Consider the following 23,158-nt stretch of genomic DNA (forward strand, 5'->3'; position numbering starts at 1 on the left):
TCCGTTCTGGCCCCCTCCTCTCTGCCGACAGCGCTGAGAGTCCGAGCACTAGAGCGCTCAGACTCTACTGCGCAGGCACAGATCTCCAGGAAAATGGCGGGGCAGCCATTTTCCCAGTGATTTTTGTACGTCCGTGAAAATGGCTGCTGCTGTCCAACACACTGATGCCTACATGAGTAGCTGTGTGCCCAAGGATATGTGATTGATTTGTGCACAAGGAACTATGTTGATTCACTGGAGATGTTGGGGTTATTAAATATGCTAAAAAATAGTACAGGGCAGGAGCTGCGCTGGCTGGGATCTACTCCTGAAGTACAAAAGCATCGCCGCTGTGCAATGCTTTTGTACGTCTGCGACATGCGGGATGGGCTAGCCCTGTGCTGGGCATCCCCCCCCCCCCCCCCCCCCCATGTCAGTGTGACTTGAATCACCCCCTTGGTACATCTGCAAGTGGAAACCCAGCTAAAACTTTACTTTGTATACTTAAGTACTTTGTGTTACTGGCAGCATGCTGGAGGAATAGTCCTACATAGATTTGAAAGCATGCACTGTCAGCTACCATTGCTAGCCTGATGAATAGGTTTTTTTGTTGTTGTTTTTTTTGGGGGGGAGAGGGGGGTTAAATTTAGCTGAAATAACAGAGGCTGAAAGCTTCATCAAATTCAGGAGTAAATGTGTGTTTGCAGAAACCATTTTGTCCACTGGGGGGCAGTATACGCACTGTTTAATGGTGCTGACAAAGACTGGTAACAGTATGCAGTTACATGGTTGAGTATATATAAACCAGCACTGATTTTATTTTGTATTTTTGTTTTCTTTCTAAGTTATACAACAGCTAGATAATGTGGCATAGGTGCACATGTTATAGGCTGTGCTTTGAATTTAGTTTTGCAAACTGAGGCAAAGTTCTCATGGTAAAGGGGGAAAAAACTGCAATGGCTACAGAAAAAGCCTGCAAAGATGGGAAATAAGTCTGCTCTCTAGCCCATGAACCCACTAATGAGATGTAACCGACTGTTCGTTTAAAAATAAGCTGCACTGTACGACTTTTCTAATTGGCCCTGTAATGCAACACACGTCCTTTAATGGAGCACACATCCTTGGGCACAAATCGCCTGTAATTCATCACCCATCAGTGAGCACACAGCCACTCATGTGGCCATCTGTGTGCTGGAGAAACATAGAATGTGACGGCAGACAAGAACCACTTGGCCCATCTAGTCTGCCCCCCCCCCCCCTTTTTTTTTTACCATATTTTTATCTCGAACCTTATTTGATCCTTATTTCTTTATAAGGATATCCTTATGTCTATCCCATGCATGTTTACATCGCTCTACTGTCTTAGCCTCTACCACCTCTGATGGGAGGCTATTCCACTTGTCCACTACCCTTTTTGTGAAGTAATTTTTCCTCGGATCTCCCCTGAAACCCCCACCCCTGTGCATGTCCTCGTGTCCTATTGCTTCTCTTCATTTGGAAAATGTTTCCCTCCTGGACTTTGTTAAAACCTTTGATATATTTTAAAGTTTCTACCATGTCCCCCCTTTCCCTTCTCTGCTCCAAACTATACATAGAGATTTTTTTTAGTCTTTCTGGGTATGTTTTGTGATGTAGGCCATGCACCATTTTAGTTGCCGTTCTTTGTACAGTCTCTAATGTATTAATATCCTTTTGAAGATATGGCCTCCAGAATTGAACACAGTATTCGAGATGAGGCCGTACCAATGACCTATACAGTGGCATTATTACTACTCTCTGCTGCTGATTCCTTTCCCAGTGCAGCCAAGTATCTGCCTAGCCTTCCTCATTGTTTTGTTACATTGCTTACCTGCCTTTAAGTCACCTGAAATAGTGACTCCTAGATCCCTTTCCTTCTCAGTAGTTTCCAGTATAGTGCCATTAATACTATATTTAGACTTTGGATTTATGAGACCCAAGTGCATGGTTTTGCATTTCTTGGCATTAAACTGTAATTGCCACGCTCTTGACCATTCCTGTAGTCTACCTAGATCCTCAATCATTTGTTTGACTCCATCTGGTGTGTCTACCGTGTTGCATACCCGTGTGTCATCTGCAAAAAGGCATACTTTCCCTTTAATGCCATTTGCAATGCCACCAATAAAGATATTAAAAAGCACTGGTCCAGGTACAGATCCCTGGGGTACTCCACTGGTAACATTTCCCTTCTATGAATGCACTCCATTTACCACAACTCTCTGTTTTCTATCCTGCAACCAAGATCTTAACCATTCAATAATCCTAGTATCCAATCCCAAGATTCCAAGTTTATTTAGCAGTGTGCGATGTGGAACAGTGTCAAAAGCCTTACTAAAGTATAGATGAGCTATATCCACAGCTCCACCTTTATCCATCACTTTAGTCTCACAGTCAAAAAAGTCAATAAAATGTGTTTGATATGACCTACCCCCACTGAATCCATGCTGTTTGGGATCCTGTAAATTGCTGGATTGGAGATAATCTATAACTCTTTCTTTTAAAAGTGTTTCCATCAATTTCCCTACTGCTGATGTAAGACTCGCTGGTCTGTAATGGTCTGCCTCTTCCTTGCTTCCACTTTTGTGCAGTGGGACTACGTTCGCTCTTTTCCAGTCCTCTGGAATTACTCCTGTAGCTAATGACTGGTTGAATAATTCTGTCAATGGTGAGACCGGCACCTCTTTTTAAGTTCTTTTAGTATCCTTGGATGTATCCCATCTAGCCCCCCTAGATTTGTCCACTTTCAGCTTTGAGAGTTCTGTTAGGACCTTCTCCTCTGTAAATGTACTTGTTTCATTTTCCTGAATATCCCTGCAACTTAACTGGCCATTTCTTCCAGCACCCATCTTCCTTATTCTTCCCAGTGATTTCCCCATGGTGGACGAAGAGTGATGACATTATTACTGTTGCGTACACCCAGCCTGGCTTCAGGGAGATTACTAGACTTTCCAGGGAGTTAGGGAGATCACCTACTTTTGAGAGCATCTCCCCGACTTTCAAGGAGAATTGACAGGTATGGTATGTATGCAACTCGTTGTATACTGTGTTTGCAAGCCTGTATATGTACAGTATGTATGCATGCAGACAGGCCTGTGGAGGAAGGAATGAATGAATGTAAAGATTATAAAATGTCTTGCCGTGATACTCTACTATTATGTAAGCATCTTGTATTCATAAGATTGCTAGCCCTGCACTTGAATCGGTAAAGTGAATGATTCACAGAAACCGTTTATTAGTTGGTAAAGAAAAGCCAAGGAACTTGAACAAAGGTGCACGGGAACTCAACTGCCTAAAGCTACATTACATAAATCTGTCTCTGTGCAGAAAGAGATCACATACAGGAAAATGTTAATTTCCTCACCTGGATTAGCCAACCTGCTGCTTGTAGGCCCCAATATTTGGTAAGGATCTGAAAAAGGAAAACAATATAAAATCTCTGTAGTCTCTGTCTAGGGCCTAGCGTTTTCCTGTTGTGCTCTAGATATTGGACAGAACTACGCTGTTTATACATTGAGTAGAATTTACAAACTTCACTTCCTAAAGAACCCTAAAAGAAGTTTTGAAAAGTTCTAAATATTAAAACAGTTCTTTAATCTTCATTAAGAATTTGGGTTGGTAAATTTATATTAAAAATATTTTTACTTTGTAGACTTGTAAATGGTCTTGAGTATCACAATGGAAATGCTTACGTTTCATTTCTAATGTAAATGTAACAAACTATTCACAAAATAAGTTTTTACTTATTCTGCCTAATCTTAACAAAGTATCTTTTATGGTCTGGTTGGAAATAAATAGGCTAATTGTTTGAATTCTGGGTTAAAGGAAAAATCATTCAAATACATAAATATTCTTTGTGAATTCCACCGCATATAGCTCATTTACTAACACATGTAGGTGCAGTGTTTTCTCTGAACTACAGCAACCAGCCTGTACTTACTACAGTGTTACGAGTTGGACAACAAGCCAATGATAGCTTTTGATTAGGGCAATATTTGTAATTAATTCAGTGTTCGTAAATGAGAACTAGTAGGGATGGCCGTTTACCATCAATGGTTAGCAGCCGAAGATGGTTTGCCACTGATGGTCAGTGGGTTTTCCAGTAATGGCGGAGATCTGATGGTTATCCCTAAGCCCTAGTGGATCATATGGACAGTACTGGGAAAGTGGTCGATTGACACAGTTTGTGTCATTGGGTTGTAGATATGCCATGTTTCCCCACCACTATAACCTTGTCACATATGACTCCTATGGGATCCGGTCTGAAGATCGACAGTGTCTAGGTCGACAATGTTTAGGTCGACCACTATAGGTCGACGGTCACTAGGTCGACATGGATGGAAGGTCGACAGGGTTTCTAGGTCGACATGTGCTAGGTCGACAGGTCTAAAGGTCGACATGAGTTTTTCACTTTTTTGGGGGGGGGGGGATTTTTTCATACTTAACGATCCACGTGCACTACGATTGGAACGGTAAAGTGTGCCAAGCGAAGGCACCATGCCCGAAGCATGGCGAGCGAAGCGGTGCACTAATTTGGGATCCCGGTCACTTTACGAAGAAAACGACACCAAAAAAAAAAAATCCTCATGTCGACCTTTAGACCTGTCGACCTAGCACATGTCTATAAAACGAACCACACCCGACTCCTATCCCTCTCCTTGTCACGTGTGATCCCTCCCCCCCTCCCCCCATTATGTGTATCCCTCACCACCTCTGGCTCAATAAATGACCCCTCATATTGTCAGACTACTCCTCTTGTCTAAATTTACTCCTTTCCTTGTCATGTGACTTCCATTCTCTCCCCTTGTCAGAAGACTTCTTGTCCAAATATGACTTCCCATGGTCCCATCTCTTCCCTTGTAACTCAGAATGTATATATTTCTACTGCACGCTATATACTCCTGTAAATATCCTTTTATTTAGGACAAAACATGGAAAATATGCAGCCTTATAAGATGCAGTACTTGGAGCTGTGAGATGTTGGTACCTGGCTGTGGACGCTGTTCTGCATTCTTATTCACATTTTGGGTGCCTCCTACGGGGGGACCTGTAACATAACATGGAAATCTTATAATCTGCACACCTTGCAATAGAGAGGACATATTAATTGTCCACTTTCCTGACAAATTCTATCAAAATGTCTGTATTGTATTTTTCCTGCAGTTCTGTCTTTTAAATAGAACCAGCGGAATTCCATAAACAAGAACATCTGCCAGATGTACATCTGCAAATAAGCCATATGTTTCTAAATAGTGAACTCTATTCAAACTTAAAGATTCCGGCTGATGTCAAAACCATTTCTACAGCAATGTCATAAAGCAACCCAGCTTCCACAAATCATCTAATAACCTATCGTTGTACTGGAAGTTTGAGCTGATGTCTGCAAATTGTATTCACAACACTCTGTACCTCGTCAAGTCTAAATTGTGTTTTTTTTGTTTTTTGTTTTTAGATGGTTGTCTGCTACCTACAGGCTTATAGTAACTGTAATAGTTCTTGTTTTATGTAGAAGCAAGCCCTGATACGTATTCCCACACAGCTTCCTCTAGTGAGTGTGAGAACTGCACAATGGATGCTGGTCTTAGCCTTTCTGTCACAAAGTGGTAGGTTCTTCCCTGCTGCTTGCTCTCTCACCTATCCCACTGCTCTGGTCCTCAGCGATGTGGCGGTGCTTACACGCTGACCAGCCTCTCCGCCCTGGCCGCATAGATTCCTTCTCCTTGGCTGCCGGTAGGTGTCCCGGCGTCCACGAGTGGTGCTTCCCGCCGGCTGGTGGGTGACACCATATTGGGTTGTATCAGCTGACTGCTGCACCACTAATGGAATGTCTGGATTCAACCCTGAGCAGTCACAGCCAATCACATGGGAGCAGTGGTATAAAGGGAGCTTCTCTGTGCTGAGATGGTGCCAGTGCAATGTTGTTTTCATCCCTGCTGCATGCTCATTGAAACTATCAACACAGTGTCCATCTCGGCGCTCCTGGCTCCAGCTATTCCAGTTCAGTCCTGGTGTCCCTCTATCCAGCTATTCTGGTTAATCCTGGCTTCAGTGCTGTCCTGAACAAGTCCAGTTGCAGCACTCCCCAGTTCTAATCAGGTGCTCCGTGCCTACCAGTTCAACTCTGCTTCAGTGTCCAAGGCACCTAGGACTGCCACGTCTGTGGATCAGCTTCCTCCTAACAGATCTCGTTCTACACTGCTCCTAACCTACCCTGACTTATGAGGAAGAATTACATTAGACCTTCCAGTTTCTGTCCGATTCCCTCTGACTCTGTTCCAGCCAAGATTCCTAGTCCGGTTCCACAGACAAACACATCTGTGACATTTTCCATGTACAGCTGGTCATCAGAGGCCATATTATACATATGCTGGGTCCCAGTGCCCAACATGCTTGACGCTGTGTCTGTATAGTCTGCATATTTAGCACGTGGTAAAGCATTACGACAATACTACATAATTTGATTTTTATGCTACATTATCATTTATTCATTTGATTCACCATGGATAAAAATAAACCAGAGTGACGAGCCATTTGTATTTGTTGCCTGAATGTGATATGAGTAGATTCTTGGCTTACACCAATATGTAGCGATGAGACTCACTTCAGGCTGCCTTTCAACCGGCCGCACACCGATATATTAATAGCAGAAGTATGACTTTTATGAGTGACCTATTTCTATGATGCCGTTATCTTGGTCCGTAGATTTACAGCAAAATATAAGTGTTGTAATTGGTTGCTTCATTTTCGGAGTTATATTGCAAAACTTCAGCCTGCCATTTACAATGCATCACCACTGTGCTGTGGAACATGTGACGGTTGGTGAACTCTCCCCGTGCACCTGTTGGGTGGTCTGGAAACTGTGACCGTTATTTGCAGCCACCCACTAAGCAGGGAATTTTGAAATTTGACTTCTAAGGGGGTGAAAAGGGGTAAAATGTTCCGCCCACCAAACCTTTGCCCAGTTAAAACCGGGCACATCAGTTAGTTACTCTTAATATCAATAGTAATATTTTTTACGCAATGAAAGAGACTCCTATCTATAAGATATCAGTAGGCCTTTTTAATAAGCATTACAAGCTATAGACAACAAATATGACAACAAGCAAAAAGGAGCTGGGGGATGTAAGTGAGGGCTCGGATGGCTGCATGTGGCCCCAGAGCCAGTCGTCTTGCCTATTACTGCTCTACAACATATGGTGCCAATATCTCGGTCACTAGGGAGCAGACTAGATGGTGGGCCAAGCAGAACCATATTTCCTGGTGGGCAAGTTCCATCATTGAGAGATTGTAGCACCACCCTCACTGCCTGATCCTCACATACCTGGGGAATAGAATTGCACCAAAGAGAGAGAACCAACTAGCTCTGTGGGTGGAGACAAAGTTAATCCTAAAAAGCAAAAACATGCGGATTGGGGTGCAATACACTTGTTCACTTATATCCTTGGACTCTCTGGAAACTGATAGAATCTTTGTCGCAGAATTTCCTTTTTGTATTAAGTTATCAGTTTCCTAATTCCAACTACAAATGTACAAAAATAGTCTCAAAACAGAATGTACTGTATTTGGGCCACTACTTCAGGACTATTTGTGCTTCTAAGAACTGCAGTTCTCCCTGTTCCCATTACACAACATATTAGGAGACCATAAGACACTATCTAAGTTAAAGGAATTTGGTCCTAAAACTTTAAACTCCAACTTGAAATTGGCAAGATGCAAAGTGGGAAGAAGAGTAGAAATGACAATAGTCCCGCGAGACTCAAGCCATCGTTCGTTTCGGTCCTATTAACGCGTGGAACCAAGTCCCGTATTTATCACCCAGGTGACAGTCCCACTGCAGCGACAGAGCGTTACAATTGCGCTGACGTGTGCAATTCAGCACTTGGCAAAATGTACTTACTTTTTGTGACTGATGAGTTCACATTATTTCCCCACCCAGATCTTCGGACAGCATCGTAGGAAGGATCTGCAGAAGGTGGAGAAGTCGTTATGGGACAGATTTTCTTGAGCGGACTTAAAATACATTTATGTTACTGTGCAAATGTCTAGAAACTTTATTATAAATTCCTCAAACCCTCAGAAATGTATCGAAGCCGTGGGTCTGACATGAATTGAATAGTATCTCTCTCTGTAAACTTACATTGTGGTGACTGCGATTTACCGTTTCGGTTATATTTCTATATTTGAGCTGCACGTGGAGCGTCCATTTCTCCATCTGTATAATGTGGGGTGGCTGTAGTACCATTGTGTAATGCAGGATATAATAGCTGACCATCTCTCCATTTGCCCTGATGCCACATGTATTGTATTGTATTGTATTGTATTGTACACACATGCAGTGTCCAATGGGAGAAACGTACAATGCAGACATACAGCTTTATTACCCAAGATATGTGGTCAATTTGCCGACGCAGGAATTCCGACACCCGGTGAAATGCTGACGGTTGAAATCCTGACCGACGCCCGGAATCCCCACTTGGGTGGTGGTCCACGCCCTAATTAGTGTGGCGACCAAAGGTCACCACCGAGCCCGATGCGTGGCGAGCGGCCACGTTGTGCTCGCCGCCAGTATTCCAGCTGTCGGGAATCCGGCGTCTGTGTTCTAACAGCCGGGATATCGTACTGATCCCTTACCCAATCTGCTAATACCTGTCTCCCAGACATATCTGAATTATCCAATAGGCAACTTAGGCTCCTATCTAGGGCCCAGTTAGCACTGAGTAGCTTAGATTAGCCCTATACATTTTTTAAGGTGTTTCCTGACAAACTGAGGTGGGAAAGGAGCTAAAACCCACATGTTGCTTAGGGCCCCCGTGGGCTCCTAATCCAGCTCTGCTCGTAGTCCTCCTCTACATTACTGCTGTGGGTTTAGTCATGGCCTTTGCTCTCCCTGTACCAGCATGAATAAAAGGCTACCCATGACTGTAATTTGGATAACGCCGCCTTGCAGAATCTCCTTCATGTTGCTAGAACCCAACATATCTACTCCTCCTTAGTAGGAGACCTCGCTCGCACACCAATCCAATTGCATTTCATAAGCTTCTTGCAGTGAAAACTCGGACTGTTGCTTGCTACTAGCTTTGGATGTACTCGGGTCCTCTCGCAATAGGAACTTCTGAAAGAAGCCGCCTATTAGTGCAGGAACCTGGGGAGTGTCTACATGTTGAAAATCGACACCATCACCCTAATAAACATCTGCTTCACAGCCAGCAGTATGTGACTACCACAATATGTTATTATTTATCCAGGACCGAGGGAGTTAATGGTGACGGAAAGTTGCCAAAGTACACTGGAGATGCAATGCCAAAGACTCGGGACACCACCCACGTAAACAGAGTGTTTTAAGAAAAGCGTTTCAGCCTGACACAGCCAAGGGAGGCAGACAGATTCAGGGGCCACGGCAGTGTCTGCACACAGAAGTGCTCCCGCACTAGGGTCTCTAGAGAACAACACATTTTACAAAAAGAGAAATCTGCAAATCATATGTGCTGCCCTCTCAGCGTGTGAGGCTAGGCGTTCAGTATACACTTTTACTAGGGGTGTGCCGGCAATGGGGTCACAGGCAGTGGGGGAGATTCACATGTTTGAAAAGTCAGTTGGGGGTCTGTTTTTTTTCCTATCTAATAGACACCCAACTGACTTTTCAAACATTTGAATTCCAACCCAATCCATCCTACTGAGAGAGTCCTGATTTGGGTAAACTCGCCATATCTTTTCTAGCCTGGGACAGGTTCTGTGGCTGCCTAAATTCAAGCCTGAATTTCATTTGGTTTTAATCAGCCACAAAACCTGTGTTTTAATCATAGGTGTCCCGGATTAAAGGGATATTATGGCAAGCCCAGTTGCCACGGCATTGCCCCACTTATGCCTGGTGCCCCAGCTAAAAGACACATGTTGAGCAACACTGATGTGTTCCAGTGCTATTAATACTCCATACACGAGTAGCTGTACTTTCTGACCCATTTGAAAAAACAAACCCAAAACCCATAAAACCTGGTGGGGCTCAAGAAGGACATTTCTAATCTATGTAACCAGGATTTTGATTTAGGTGCACGTATGCAATACATGAACATGTGCACCAACCTTGGTAGACTTCCACGCGCAGTTTCTCTGACATGCACCAAACCTTAGAATGGGTGTGGGAAGATAAGTTCTCATGTAGACGACAATCCGTAAATGTGGCTCATGCAGACCAGCAATTGTGTGCCAGATATGCCCGTTATGATGCGTACTTGGGGCAGCTGGTACAGGGCGGTGCAAGCACATGCTGATAATGCGCAGATGTACGCAGCTCAACAAGTGCGCATGTATTATTCACATCCACCTCTTTAAATAATGTACGCACATTTGACTACCAACTCTTGCATCAGTACCAGAGCCCATCAGTATGATTTATGTTCAAAATGCCGACATAGTCAGAACATTGACATTTGAAATGCCAAAATATCAAAATACCGACATGAGTTTTTTCGTTTGATTTTTGTGTCCATGTCGACTTAAGTCGACATGGACACCATCTAAGTGTACCGCGGCTACTCTCATGGCTCACTGCGCTCTCAATGCTTCAGGCACGGAGCCTGGCTCTGCTTGGCACACTATTATGTTCCCCCTCCAGCTCCGCTGGGATGGTAAAGTATGAACAAGTCTGTTTTTGGGCAAAAATGTTTTACAAATATATGTCGGCATTTTGACATGTCTGCATTTCAAATGTCGGTATTCTGACTGTCTGCATTTTGAACATGTCAACATAATGACCGTGTCAGTATTTTGACTGTCGGGCATTGGCTGTCGGGATTATGACCGTCGGTAAATCAACTGCTACCCTAAAAGAACACCTACACCAAATGTACAATAATTATTTTATGTTAAATTTAAGAACCAGATATAGGTCCTCATAACTGCCCCAAAAATGAGAGGCTTGAGATCAAAAGCGAGGTGTGGTAGATAAATGATCTCATTCTCACCGGCGCGTTCTGGTTCTATAGAAGGGAGAATTCTGCCCAGGCAGCCTTATCTTATCGTTGTAGGGGTATAAACACACCTGGCCACCGGATAAATCCACTGCTGTTATGTGTACAACATGCGTAATCCTATGCAGCACAAGATGCACACAGGCAGCACTGGTAGCTGTGCGGCTATGGTGCTTACCTGTAGAAATGTATGGTCCTTCCGCACAATGCGGTCATGAGTGACCTGTGTGTTGTGTCAGGACAGTGTGAAGGAAATGAGATCTGGTGATGTCTGCCACTTCCAAACCACTCTGTCACAAGCAGTATAAAGGTTGCATTGACTTCCTCAGTCTACAACATCTGTGACTCTTTGGGGGAGATTCAAATGTTTGAAAAGTCAGTTGGGAGTCTGTTATTTCCTATCTAATAGACAGGAAAAAACAGACACACAACCGACTTTTCAAACATTTGAATCTCCCCCTTTGGGTGGGATTCAAATTATATATCACGCCCAATTTCCTTTCTAAAATGATCTCCGTTATTGCGCATATTGCGCCCATAGTGATCAGATTTAGCTGTGTAAAGGGTTGGGTTCCTCCCTACTCCAAGTGTAGCGAGCTGAAATAATGATACCACGCCCCTGAGGGCAGAAACAGAACAGGGGGTAAATTTACTAAGGTGGGAGTTTAGAACTGGTGATGTTGCCCATAGCAACTAATCAGATTGTATCTATTATCTTCTAGAAGCAGCTAGACAAATGTTAAGTAGAATCTGATTGGTTGCTATGGGCAACATCACCAGTTCTAAACTCCCACCTTAGTAAATTTACCCCCAGGTGTGGAAAGGGGTGAAAAGAATTGAATCCTGCACAATATTTGCCAATTTACATAAAAAATTAAATAAAAATAAAAATAAAAAAATAGCACCATGAAATTTACCTATGAACCAGGAACGTGAGGTAAATGACTGGGGAGGCACTGGCTAGTACAGGAGCTAGAGTTACACACACGATGGGGTAGATTTACTAAGATGGGAGTTCTATTTAAGATGGGATGTTGCCCATAGCAACCAATCAGATTCCAGGTTTTATGTTCTAGAAGGTGCTACATACGGTAAATGAGAAGTAGAATCCTAGTTGCTATGGGCAACATCTCATCTTAAATAGAACTCCAATCTTAGTAAATTTGCCCCAATATATGAGCCAAAGGATTCATGTCGGCATTAACAGGTGCAGCAGTATTTACTGCTGGAAATTTGGGGAGTTGATCAGAAAAGATAGGCACCTGCCAGAGGCTTTTTACTCCAGAGATTTGACTATAAAACTGATTAGAATATTACTAAGAAGATATTTATATTTTTCATATACATTAGTGTGACAGGGATGGCTCTGCCTCACCTCACGTCACTGCTATGAACAATATACAACGGGAGGTAGTCAGCATGCTGGCCTTCGGGATCCTGGCGGTAAGGATGCCAGTGTGGGAATCCCGACACCTGTTGAAATGCCGGACGCCGGGGAGGGATTGGGTCAGGCTGAGGGAGGGGAGGGTCAGGTTGCGGGAGGGTTCGGTTTAGGCTGCGGGGGAGGGAGGGTTCGGTTTAGGCTGCGGGGGAGGGAGGGTTCGGTTTAGGCTGCCGGGGAGGGAGTGTTGGGGTCAGGCTGTGGGGGATGGGAGTGTTGGGGTCAGGCTGCGGGGGATGGGAGAGTTGGGGTCAGGCTTCGGGAGGGGAGGGTTAGGGTCAGGCTGCGGGGGAGGGAGGGTTAGGGTCAGGCTGCGGGGAGGATTAGGGTCAGGCTGCGGGGGAGGGAGAGTTAGGGTCAGGCGGGGGAGGGAGGGTTAGAGTCGGGCTGCGGGGAGGGTTAGGGTTTGGTTGTGGGGAGGGAGGGTTAGGGTCAGGCGAGGGGAGGGTTAGGGTCAGACTGCAGGGGAGGAAGGGTTAGGATACGGATGCGGGGAGGGATGGTTAGCCAAATGATCTCTACAAAGTGCACCAAGACAACCATGTTATGCTCCGAGTGGTGAAAGTTTGTTAATTTATTTTTCTCCTTCGTCCTAGAGGATGCTGGGGACTCCAAAAGGACCATGGGGTATAGACAGGATCCGCAGGAGACATGGGCACACTACAAGACTTTGAATAGGTGTGAACTGGCTCCTCCCTCTATGCCCCTCCTTCAGACCTCAATTAGATTTTGTGCCCAGAGGAGACTGGATGCACTACAGGGGAGCTCTACTGAGTTTCTCTGAAAATACTTTTGTTAGGTTTATTTTTTTCAGGGAGCACTGCTGGCAACAGGCTCCCTGATTCATGGGACTGAGGGAAGAGAAGCAGACCTACTTCTGTGAGACTGATAGGCTCTGCTTCTTAGGCTACTGGACACCATTAGCTCCAGAGGGTCCGATCACTTGGGTCGCCTAGCTGCTCGTTCCCGGAGCCGCGCCGCCGTCCCCCCTCACAGAGCCAGAAGCTTGAAGACAGGTGAGTAACCGAAGCAAAGAAGACATCGGAAGGCGGCAGAAGACTTCAGTCTTCCTGAGGTACCGCGCAGTGGGAGCAATGGCGTGAAGCGCCATTGCTCCCGCTGACACAGGCACTGCATGGGCGCAGGGGGGACGCCCTGGGCTGCAATATAAACCTCATTTAATATAAGTGCTGGCTGTTATACAGTGCATAGGCACTGCTTTGAGACCCCCGCCAGTGGATTAATAGCGGGAGCGAAGCACGCCTAGTTGGGGGCGGGGCTTCCTCCTCAGCTCTGACCAGCGCCATTTACTCTCCACAGCTTGCTGCAGAGACGCTGCTCCTGGCCCTTCCACTGCTGTCACAATTACAGGGTGCTAAAAACGAAGGGGGGGGGGGGCACATAATTTTGGTGATTGGTTGTATTTTATTACAAGCGTTAAGGTCTGGGGCATTTTGCTTTTCAAACTGGGGTGACGCTGGGTGTGAGCTGGCAAACTCCTTCTCTGTCAGGCCTCATTGTGGGTCTGCCCCCTTTAGCCCAGTGTGTGTGGGGGTGTCGGTACGTGCGTGTCGACATGGCAGAAACTGCTCTTCCCAGGATGAGGTTAGTGTGAGAGCGGAGCAGAATGAAGGGGTGACTCTGTCGGCACCGCCGACTGCTGATTGGGTTGACATGTGGAATGTGTTGAATAACAGTGTGGCTTTGTTGCACAAGAGGTTGGACAAATCTGAGTCTCAGAACCAAGCATGGAGGCAAGCCATGGGAGAAGTGGTACCACACAATCCGGCCCCATCGGGGTCCCAAAAATGTTCATTTACCCAGATAGCAGACACTGATACCGACACGGATTCTGACTCCAGTGTCGACTATAATGATGCAAAGTTACATCCTAAGGTGGCTAAGACTATTCAGTACATGATTGTGGCTATAAAAGACGTGTTACATGTTACGGAAGACCCTGCTGTCCCTGAGACACGGGTCTGTATGTATAAGGGGAAGAAACCGGGGGTTACGTTCCCTCCCTCTCATGAACTGAATGCCCTTTTTGAAAAAGCCTGGGAAACGCCAGATAAGAGGTGGCACATTCCCAGGAGAATGGCTATGGCTTACCAGTTTCCTTCTCAGGATAGGGTTGGGTGGGAGGCAACACCCACAGTAGACAAAGCTCTAGCGCGCTTATCCAAGAAAGTGGCGCTACCGTCTCCTGAAATGGCGACCCTTAAAGATCCTGCTGATCGGAGGCAGGAAGCTACCTTGAAATCTATTTGTCACGACAGGTACACTCCTCAGACCGGCTGTGGCTTCGGTGTGGGTGAGTAACGCGATTGAAAAGTGGGCGGATAACTTGTCATCGGACATAGACACCCTGGATCGAGATAGCGTGCTGTTGACTCTGGGTCATATCAGGGACCGTGCGGTCTATCTAAAAGAGACGGCGAGGGATATTGGCCTCTTGGGATCGAGGGCCAATGCCATGGCAGTCTCGGCTAGAAGGGCGTTGTGGACTCATCAATGGAATGGTGATGCTGATTCTAAGAAGGCTATGGAAGCTCTGCCCTACAAGGGTGGAGTTTTGTTTGGAGAAGGCCTCGCGGATCTGGTTTCTACAGCTACCGCGGGTAAGTCCTCGTTTCTACCTTTTGTTCCTCCACAGCAAAAGAAAACGCCTCCGTATCAAATGCAGTCCTTTCGGTCGCAGAAATTCCGGAAAGGACGTGGGTCATCCTTCCTTGTGGCAAGAGGTAAGGGAGGGGAAAAAGATCGCCGGCTGTGGCAAGCTCTCAGGAGCAAAAGTCCGCCCCGGCTTCTGCCAAATCCACCGAATGACGCTGGGACTCCCCTGTGGGAGTCCGCACTGGTGGGAGCGCGTCTTCAACTCTTCAGTCAGGTCTGGGTTCTCTCGGGCCTGGATCCTTGGGTGCTAGAAATTGTGGCCCAAGGATACAAACTGGAGTTTCAAGACGTGCCCCCATGCCAATTTTTCAAATCGGCCTTGACAGCTTCTCTTCCGGAAAGAGAGGTAGTGTGTGCGGCAATACAGAAGCTGTGTCAACAGCGAGTCATTGTCGAGGTTCCCCCGTCACAGCGGGGAGAAGGGTTTTATTCAAGCCTGTTTGTGGTCCCGAAGCCGGAAGGCTCGGTCAGACCAATTCTGACTTTAAAATCCCGCAATGTGTATTTGAAAAGTTTCAAATTCAAGATGGAGTCTCTCCAAGCGGTGATCTCCAGTCTGGAGTGGGGGGGGGGGGGGGGAATTATAGTGTCGGTCGACATAAAGGATGCTTATCTGCATGTCCCCATTTATCCTCCTCATCAGGCGTACCTGCGGTTCGCTGTTCAGGATTGTCACTACCAATTTCAGACTTTGCCGTTTGGTCTTTCCACGGCCTGAGGATTTTCACCAAGGTAATGGCGGAAATGATGGTACTCTTGCGCAAGCAAGGGGTCACAATTATCCCGTACTTGGACGATCTCCTGATAAAGGCGAGATCACAGGAGCAGTTGCTAAAGAGCCTTGCGCTCTCCCTGCGGGTGCTGCAACAGCATGGCTGGCTCCTAAATTTACCAAAGTCACAGCTGATTCCGACAACTCTGCTGTCATTTTTGGGCATGATTCTGGACACGGGACTGCAGAGGATTTTTCTCCCGTTGGGAAAAGCTCAGGAAATCCAGAACATGGTCAAGGAACTAATGAAACCGCCAAGAGTGTCGATTCATCAATGCACTCGAGTGCTGGGGAAAATGGTGGCGGCCTACGAGGCCATTCCATTTGGCAGGTTCCATGCAAGAACGTTTCAGTGGAACCTACTGGACAAGTGGTCAGGGTCCCATCTACAGATGCACCGGAAAATAACTCTGTCCCCCAGGGCCAGGGTTTCTCTCCTGTGGCGGCTCCAAAGTTCTCGCCTTCTAGAGGGTCGCAGGTTCGGCATCCAAGATTGGATTCTGGTGGCCACGGACGCGAGTCTCCGAGGTTTGGGAGCAGTCACACAGGGACAAAATTTCCAGGGAAAATGGTCAAGCCAGGAAGCTTGTCTGCACATAAACATTCTGGAGTTAAGGGCCATCTACAACGGCCTGCTACAAGCGGAACATCTTCTTCGCGACCTGCCCGTCCTGATTCAGTCGGACAACATAACAGCCGTGGCGCACATAAACCGCCAGGGCGGAACAAAGAGCAGAGCGGCGATGGCGGAGGCCACCAAGATCCTTCGCTGGGCGGAAAAGCATGCAAGCGCTCTGTCAGCGGTCTTCATTCCAGGTGTGGACAACTGGGAAGCAGACTTCCTCAGCAGACACGATCTCCATCCAGGAGAGTGGGGTCTTCATCGAGGTCTTTGCAGAAGTGACAAGTCGGTGGGGACTTCCTCAAATAGACATGATGGCGTCGCGCCTCAACAAGAAGCTGCCGACCATATTGTTCCAGGTCGAGGGACCCTCAAGCAGTAGCGGTAGACGCTCTGGTGACACCGTGGGTGTTCCCTCCACTTCCACTCATCCCAAAGGTGATAAGGATCATAAGAAGCACAAGGGTCCGGGCGATACTCATTGTTCCAGATTGGCCACGGAGGGCCTGGTATCCGGATCTTCAGGAATTACTCACAGGAGATCCCTGGCCTCTTCCTCTGAGAGGATCTGTTACAGCAGGGACCGTGCGTTTTCCAGGACTTACCGCGGTTGCGTTTGACGGCATGGCAGTTGAACGCCAAATCCTAGCCAGGAAGGGTATTCCCGGGGAAGTCATCCCCACTCTAATTAAGGCTAGAAAGGAGGTAAGCATTGTCACCGTATTTGGAGAAAATATGTGTCTTGGTTGTGAATCCTAGAAGGCTCCTACGGAAGAATTTCAGCTGGGTCGGTTCCTCCATTTTTTGCAAGCTGGTGTGGATGCGGGCCTGAAGTTAAGCTCCATTAAAGTGCAGGTTTCGCCATTATCAATTTTCTTTCAAAGGGAATTGGCTTCGCTTCCAGAAGTACAGACTTTCATGAAAGGCGTGATGCGCATCCAACCTCCATTTGTGCCCCCGGTGGCACCGTGGGACCTTAACGTGGTGTTACAGTTCCTTACGTCACATTGGTTTGAACCTTTACAAAAGGTTGAGTTAAAGTTTCTCACTTGGAAAGTGGTCATGCTATTGGCCTTGGCATCCGCAAGGCGAGTGTCCGAATTGGCGGCTTTGTCTCACAAAAGCCCCTATCTCATTTTTTCATGAGGATAGAGCGGAGTTGAGAACAATTTCTACCGAAGGTGGTTTCTTCGTTTCACATGAACCAACCTATTGTGGTGCCTGTGGCTACTGAAGCCTTGGCTGATTCAAAGTCCCTTGATGTGGTCAGAGCTTTGAAAATTTATGTAGCCAGAACGGCTCGGGTGAGGAAAACAGAGGCGCTGTTTGTCCTGTATGCGGCCAACAAGGTAGGCGCTCCTGCTTCTAAGCAGATTATTGCACGCTGGATCTGTAATACGATTCAGCAGGCTCATTCTACGGCTGGATTGCCGTTACCGAAATCGGTGAAGGCCCATTCCACTAGGAAGGTGGGCTCATCCTGGGCGGCTGCCCGGGGCGTCTCGGCATTACAGCTTTGCCGAGCAGCTACTTGGTCGGGGTCATACACTTTTGCAAAGTTCTACAAGTTTGATACCCTGGCTGATGAGGACCTCATGTTTGCTCAATCGGTGCTGCAGAGTCATCCGCACTCTCCCGCCCGGTTTGGAGCTTTGGTATAAACCCCATGGTCCTTTTGGAGTCCCCAGCATCCTCTAGGACGAAGGAGAAAATAGGATTTTAATACCTACCGGTAAATCCTTTTCTCTTAGTCCGTAGAGGATGCTTGGCGCCCATTCCAGTGCGGACTCTATCTGCAGTAATTGTACATAGTTATTGTTGAAGTTACACAACGGTTGTGTTGGTAAAGGTCAGGCTGTTGCTGATCTGTGTTGGTTCACACTGTTAACTGGGTTTAGTTAAATGCCATGTTGTACGGTGTGGTGTGGTGTGAGCTGGTATGTATCTCACCCTTAGTTTAACAAAATCCTTTTCCTCGAAATGTCCATCTCCTCTGGGCACAGTTCCTATAACTGAGGTCTGGAGGAGGGGCATAGAGGGAGGAGCCAGTTCACACCCATTCAAAGTCTTATAGTGTGCCCATGTCTCCTGCGGATCCCGACTATACCCCATGGTCCTTTTGGAGTCCCCAGCATCCTCTACGGACTAAGAGAAAAGGATTTACCGGTAGGTATTAAAATCCTATTTCTGCTTGCAGGGATATATTGGCCTATATAGAAAATAGATAGTGGCCATCTTTAATTTTAACGCTGCAATTTCTAATTTAGCTAGGAAAGACACTCCTCACATCTCCTTCCCAACCCTAAATCCATCCACATACTATAAATGTGCCTATCCTGCAATGCAACATGAATTTGCAAAACTGCAGTCACTCTGAACTGTACACAAGGTCCAGTATGGTTGGATACGCCGTGTACAGTGACCAACATGACATCATAGACTAATCCCGAGTCTCTTCTCTCCAACAAACTGTGCTGATCATAACATATTTCAGATTTTTCTATATGTTCCGTTAAATGTCTACATACCTCACAAGGCCACCCAGGTACCTCTGTTGGGCACACTACTTATTGCTGGCAAGCGAGAGATCTTTCTCGAGCCACCGTTCTGCTAACAGAATGTATTTTCCTTAGTGGGGGATGAATAGAGCCTCTGTACTTTACAACCAGCTCTCACTGAACTGTTTCCATATGTTGGACGATGTAATTGTATAATAAATACAGGGGGTTGGGGGGTGGGATCCACATCTCGTTTCTCTGATTTTTTAAATATCTTTGCACCAGAAGAATAGTATACATATTGTACTGTTATGAAAATAAGTCAATGAATAGACGTTCTATATGGGAAAGTACAGCTCCTTTAGGACTAATCTTAATAGTAATCGCTCGGCAGTTGTGTGACCGTATAAAAGCTGAAATGTTAGTATACTAACAACAACATACAAAATGTAGCAAATGACATCATTCATTCTTGGGTGATAATGACGTCACTACATACCATTTATAAATAAAGTTACTAACTGTTCTAGATCTTAAGTAGTTTTTCCAGTACATGTTTTTTATTCAGTACTGACCAACTGTACATTTCATCTTTTATGCAGTAAATAATAATTACATTTTTTATTACATCATAGGCTTTATAAGTTGTTTAATAAAGATGATCATATAACTTTGAAGTTTAAGGGTTACCTCCAGGTGCTCCGATTCTCTCCAACATTTCAAAAACATACTGGTAAGTTAATTGGCTTAGTATAACCCTAGTATAAGTTTGTGCCCATGTAATAGGGAATATAGATTGTAAGCTTCACTGGGTCAGGGACTTTAAAATATTCTCGGTAATACACTGCGTAAAACGTATGCACTATATGAATAACTGTTTATAAATAAGTCCTAAAATGACTTTATCTTGTTTAGTAAATATGTTCTGACTGGTGATATAGTGCACCAAGATCCAAATACTGTAGGTTGTAACGCCTCTGGCAAGCTTGGGTGCATTTGCGCGCACACACACACACACACACACACACACACACACACACACACACACACACACACACACACACACACACACACACACACACACACACACACTAACCCTCCCCAGTGGTGCCGCCTAACCCTCCCCCCTATCCCCCTACCTGCAGCCTAACTTTAAACCTCCCTCACCCGCAGCCTAACACTAAGACCCCCATCCACCACTTAGAAGTATCGAAGTCCGGCAGCGGCTCAATCAGGATTCCACCGTTGGGTATCCCAGCGTCGGCATTTTAATTGATGTCGGGATGCTGGCAGCGGCATTCCATTTAGTGTCAGGATTCTGGGGCCGGCATCCTGGCTCCGGCTTTTCAATTAATGTCGGTATGCCGGCATCGGCGTTCTGACTTTCAGGATGCTGAACGATGGTATCTTAACCGCATTCCCCTCACTATCGTTACTCTACAGTATATACCTAATGTAAGAAAACTCTTGCACACTCTAGCAACCTACATATTAAACCCTTGTACACAGGTTGCCCTGATGTTTTATGATGTCCTCTCTCCCAATATGTTTTCTGGGCAGATTTACGGATAGTTGTGTTAATGAGTTTCAGGAGCAGAACGTTTTCTGGCGTCCAGTTTTTCAAGGAGTCAGATCTCGATACAGGGAAACTATTAGTAGCAAATCCAAGATTTTAGTTTTAAAGCGCAGACAAGAAACCCCAACTGGCTGTTACTTTTTTTTTTTTTTGTAGGCTTAATAAAATAGTGGCTCTTTCAGTTGGAGAAAGGGAGAGATAATCATTACTTAGAACGTGTCCCAGACAGGCTGTCAGGTTTAATTCCACATGCTGGAGTCGGGCTCTGGGACAGGCAGGAGTTGGGAGGCTCCCCTGTGAGTTAAGTTTCCTGCCTCCCCCCCCAACTTTAACACAACCGGTCTTTGTTTTCAGCTTCCCGTGAAAAAACACAGTGGCCAGCCGCCGAGGTGGGTCAGCGAGAGAAATCAGACAAAACATTGGCAGTGGAATTTCAAAGGAAAACAATTAAAAAGTAGAGCGAAAGAGTCAAAAAGAGGGGTTCTACTGAGAAAGCAGAAAGAAAAAGATAAAGACTTATGAGCAACTGTACTTTAAGTCATAGACAGGAAAGCTAATCGGGGGAAAGAGCCGGATGTGTTAGAAAAAAGGCATTTATATTTTAGTGTAGTGAAAATTCATTATTTAGTAGCACTGCAAAAGCACCGCACAGGTGACGTACACATGACTCATTGTTATGTCATCGTGGTTACTTGTCAAGGGAAAATTCCATTTTTGTATCCTGTTTATAACAGTGATGCTGATTAAGGGGTCTATTCAATTCCTGTTAGATCCCCTCCGACCTAGAGGATCCGACAGTTTACTATTTCATTTGTGGGCATTCCCGACAGGTTTTGCCTGTTTTCGACAATGCTGATCCGACTCTTTTTTTAAGTCGAATCAGCATTGTCGGAAATGTCCGCAAATTCAACAAAATACGTGGATCCGCGGCTAATCCGCCGATCCACGTGTTTTCCGACAAGTCGGAAAAACAGCAACTGAGTTGAATAGGTCGAATCCTGATTTCACCTAAAAAAGTCGGAAAGTGCCGTCTTTCCGACTTGACGGCAATTCCGACTTCAATTGAACAGATTCGGAAATCTTAATATCCCCAGAGCACACATCCATGAAAAGGGAGTTATCTTATACTTTTTGTTTCTGTGTTTTTATATGGCTTTGTTGGCCATGGAGACTCTATGCTAATCGGCTAACCCTGATTACTAGAAGAGTTTACTCCCCCTATATACAGGGGTAGTACATTTCATCATTGGGCCCCATAGCAAAATATTGTTAGGGGGCTATTGATGCCGCTCTAGCCTCTTAAAATAGGATTGCAGGGGCCCCTTCAGAGTACCCTCAACACTCAAACAACTTTCCTTCCCAATTCGATAACCTCAATGCTACCTTTGTCTTCTCACTCTAATCCTTACTGCCAATTGCCTGTCCTGATAACTTTTCAGGGTGCTGACTGGCCATAACTGCGAATGCAATGACTCGGGACTTGGCCGAATTGGAAGGTTTAACTGATATACATTTGCAGGTATAGGAAGTGTTTCTAATTAAGGATAGCCAACAGAGATGTGGGCAGGCCTACTTGCATCACCCTTGAATAGGCCCAAGATGCAGTACACACTTAAGCTTTCCAAATGAGTTACATAAGCTAGTATATCTATAAACATTTGAAAATAAAATCGCTCTGTACGATTTGTATGTGCTTAGTGATATCATCACTGCCCTGAGCTGTCCTTTTGGGTTGAATAGTCCCTGTCAGTTGGCATGCTGACTCTCAGGCTTTCCACCGGTCGGTATTTTGACCGCCGGTCACAACTGCATCCTGTACTTCTTACTATCCTGCGCTATAGGCTGTCCCGTTGCTGCAGCTATGTTGAGCAGTATATAAGACAGCCGGCCGCTGGCAAGTTACACGGTCATAGTCCACTTTTCCTGCATTTGACATGTTAATCCCTCATTCCAACATGGGATGGCTGCTTGTCCATGACTGGTCCAACACCTCTGATTCGTTTCTGAGTAGAGCCATCTCCTGACGCAGTCCTTTTTATACTTTTTGTTTTTACTGACTGGCTGGATGGTCTGTCATGTTGACTGGAAATATTTCCATTCTTAGCCATGAACATAAGGCATTTTTTAAGTACTCATTGCTGGCTCCTGTCAAAAAAATTTCTTGGGGTAGTATTGGGCCTTCAGACTCTCTTGTGTGTCCAAAATGTGATCCTCATGATGTTGCTTTTGTGTGGGATCGTCATTGAGAAGCATTTTTGAGGATGTGTCCCATTACATAGTTTCATGTATTTGTTAAATTATGCTCCCCTCTCCCGAGAGATGCTGGGCATCCCAGATCCCTCGTGTAAAATACTACAGTTCAAAGAAAATTGCTATAGCGAGAAAAGCCTTTATACATGGAAAGCCTTTTCTTTTGTTTTTCGGAGGTCTCTTAGCACAAAGACCATTCTGCAACATCTGAGAAATTTCCCTCTCCCATTTAGGCGTCTCATGTATGCCTGCTTTTGCGGTAGCACCAGGTACGAATTAAGGACAGTCTCTCTTAAAACCATACCATAACAATAGAGGCGGATCACTCCGCTCCTTAATCCAGCTGTTCTTAATCTGGTTTC

General features: G+C 45.6%; 1 protein-coding gene and 1 long non-coding RNA gene across 3 annotated transcripts in view; one reads left to right on the forward strand and one right to left on the reverse strand.

The window, feature by feature from the left end:
* LOC134966705 (uncharacterized) overlaps positions 1–23,158 on the forward strand; it is a 196,628-nt gene that overhangs the window by 9,320 nt on the left and 164,150 nt on the right. The gene's annotated exons all lie outside the window — the stretch shown is intronic.
* The window catches only part of FLI1 (Fli-1 proto-oncogene, ETS transcription factor), a 110,079-nt gene that overhangs the window by 3,819 nt on the left and 83,102 nt on the right, over positions 1–23,158 (reverse strand). For both annotated transcript variants that reach the window (XM_063943654.1, XM_063943655.1), the window contains exons 6-8: positions 7,892–7,957; positions 4,982–5,041; positions 3,359–3,406 (exon numbers count right to left, since the gene is read on the reverse strand). In XM_063943654.1, coding sequence (XP_063799724.1) covers positions 3,359–3,406; positions 4,982–5,041; positions 7,892–7,957 — 174 coding nt within the window. The remainder of the gene's footprint in view (positions 1–3,358; positions 3,407–4,981; positions 5,042–7,891; positions 7,958–23,158) is intronic.

Source organism: Pseudophryne corroboree, chromosome 10 (genome assembly GCF_028390025.1).
Source record: "Pseudophryne corroboree isolate aPseCor3 chromosome 10, aPseCor3.hap2, whole genome shotgun sequence".
Lineage (NCBI taxonomy): Eukaryota > Metazoa > Chordata > Amphibia > Anura > Myobatrachidae > Pseudophryne > Pseudophryne corroboree.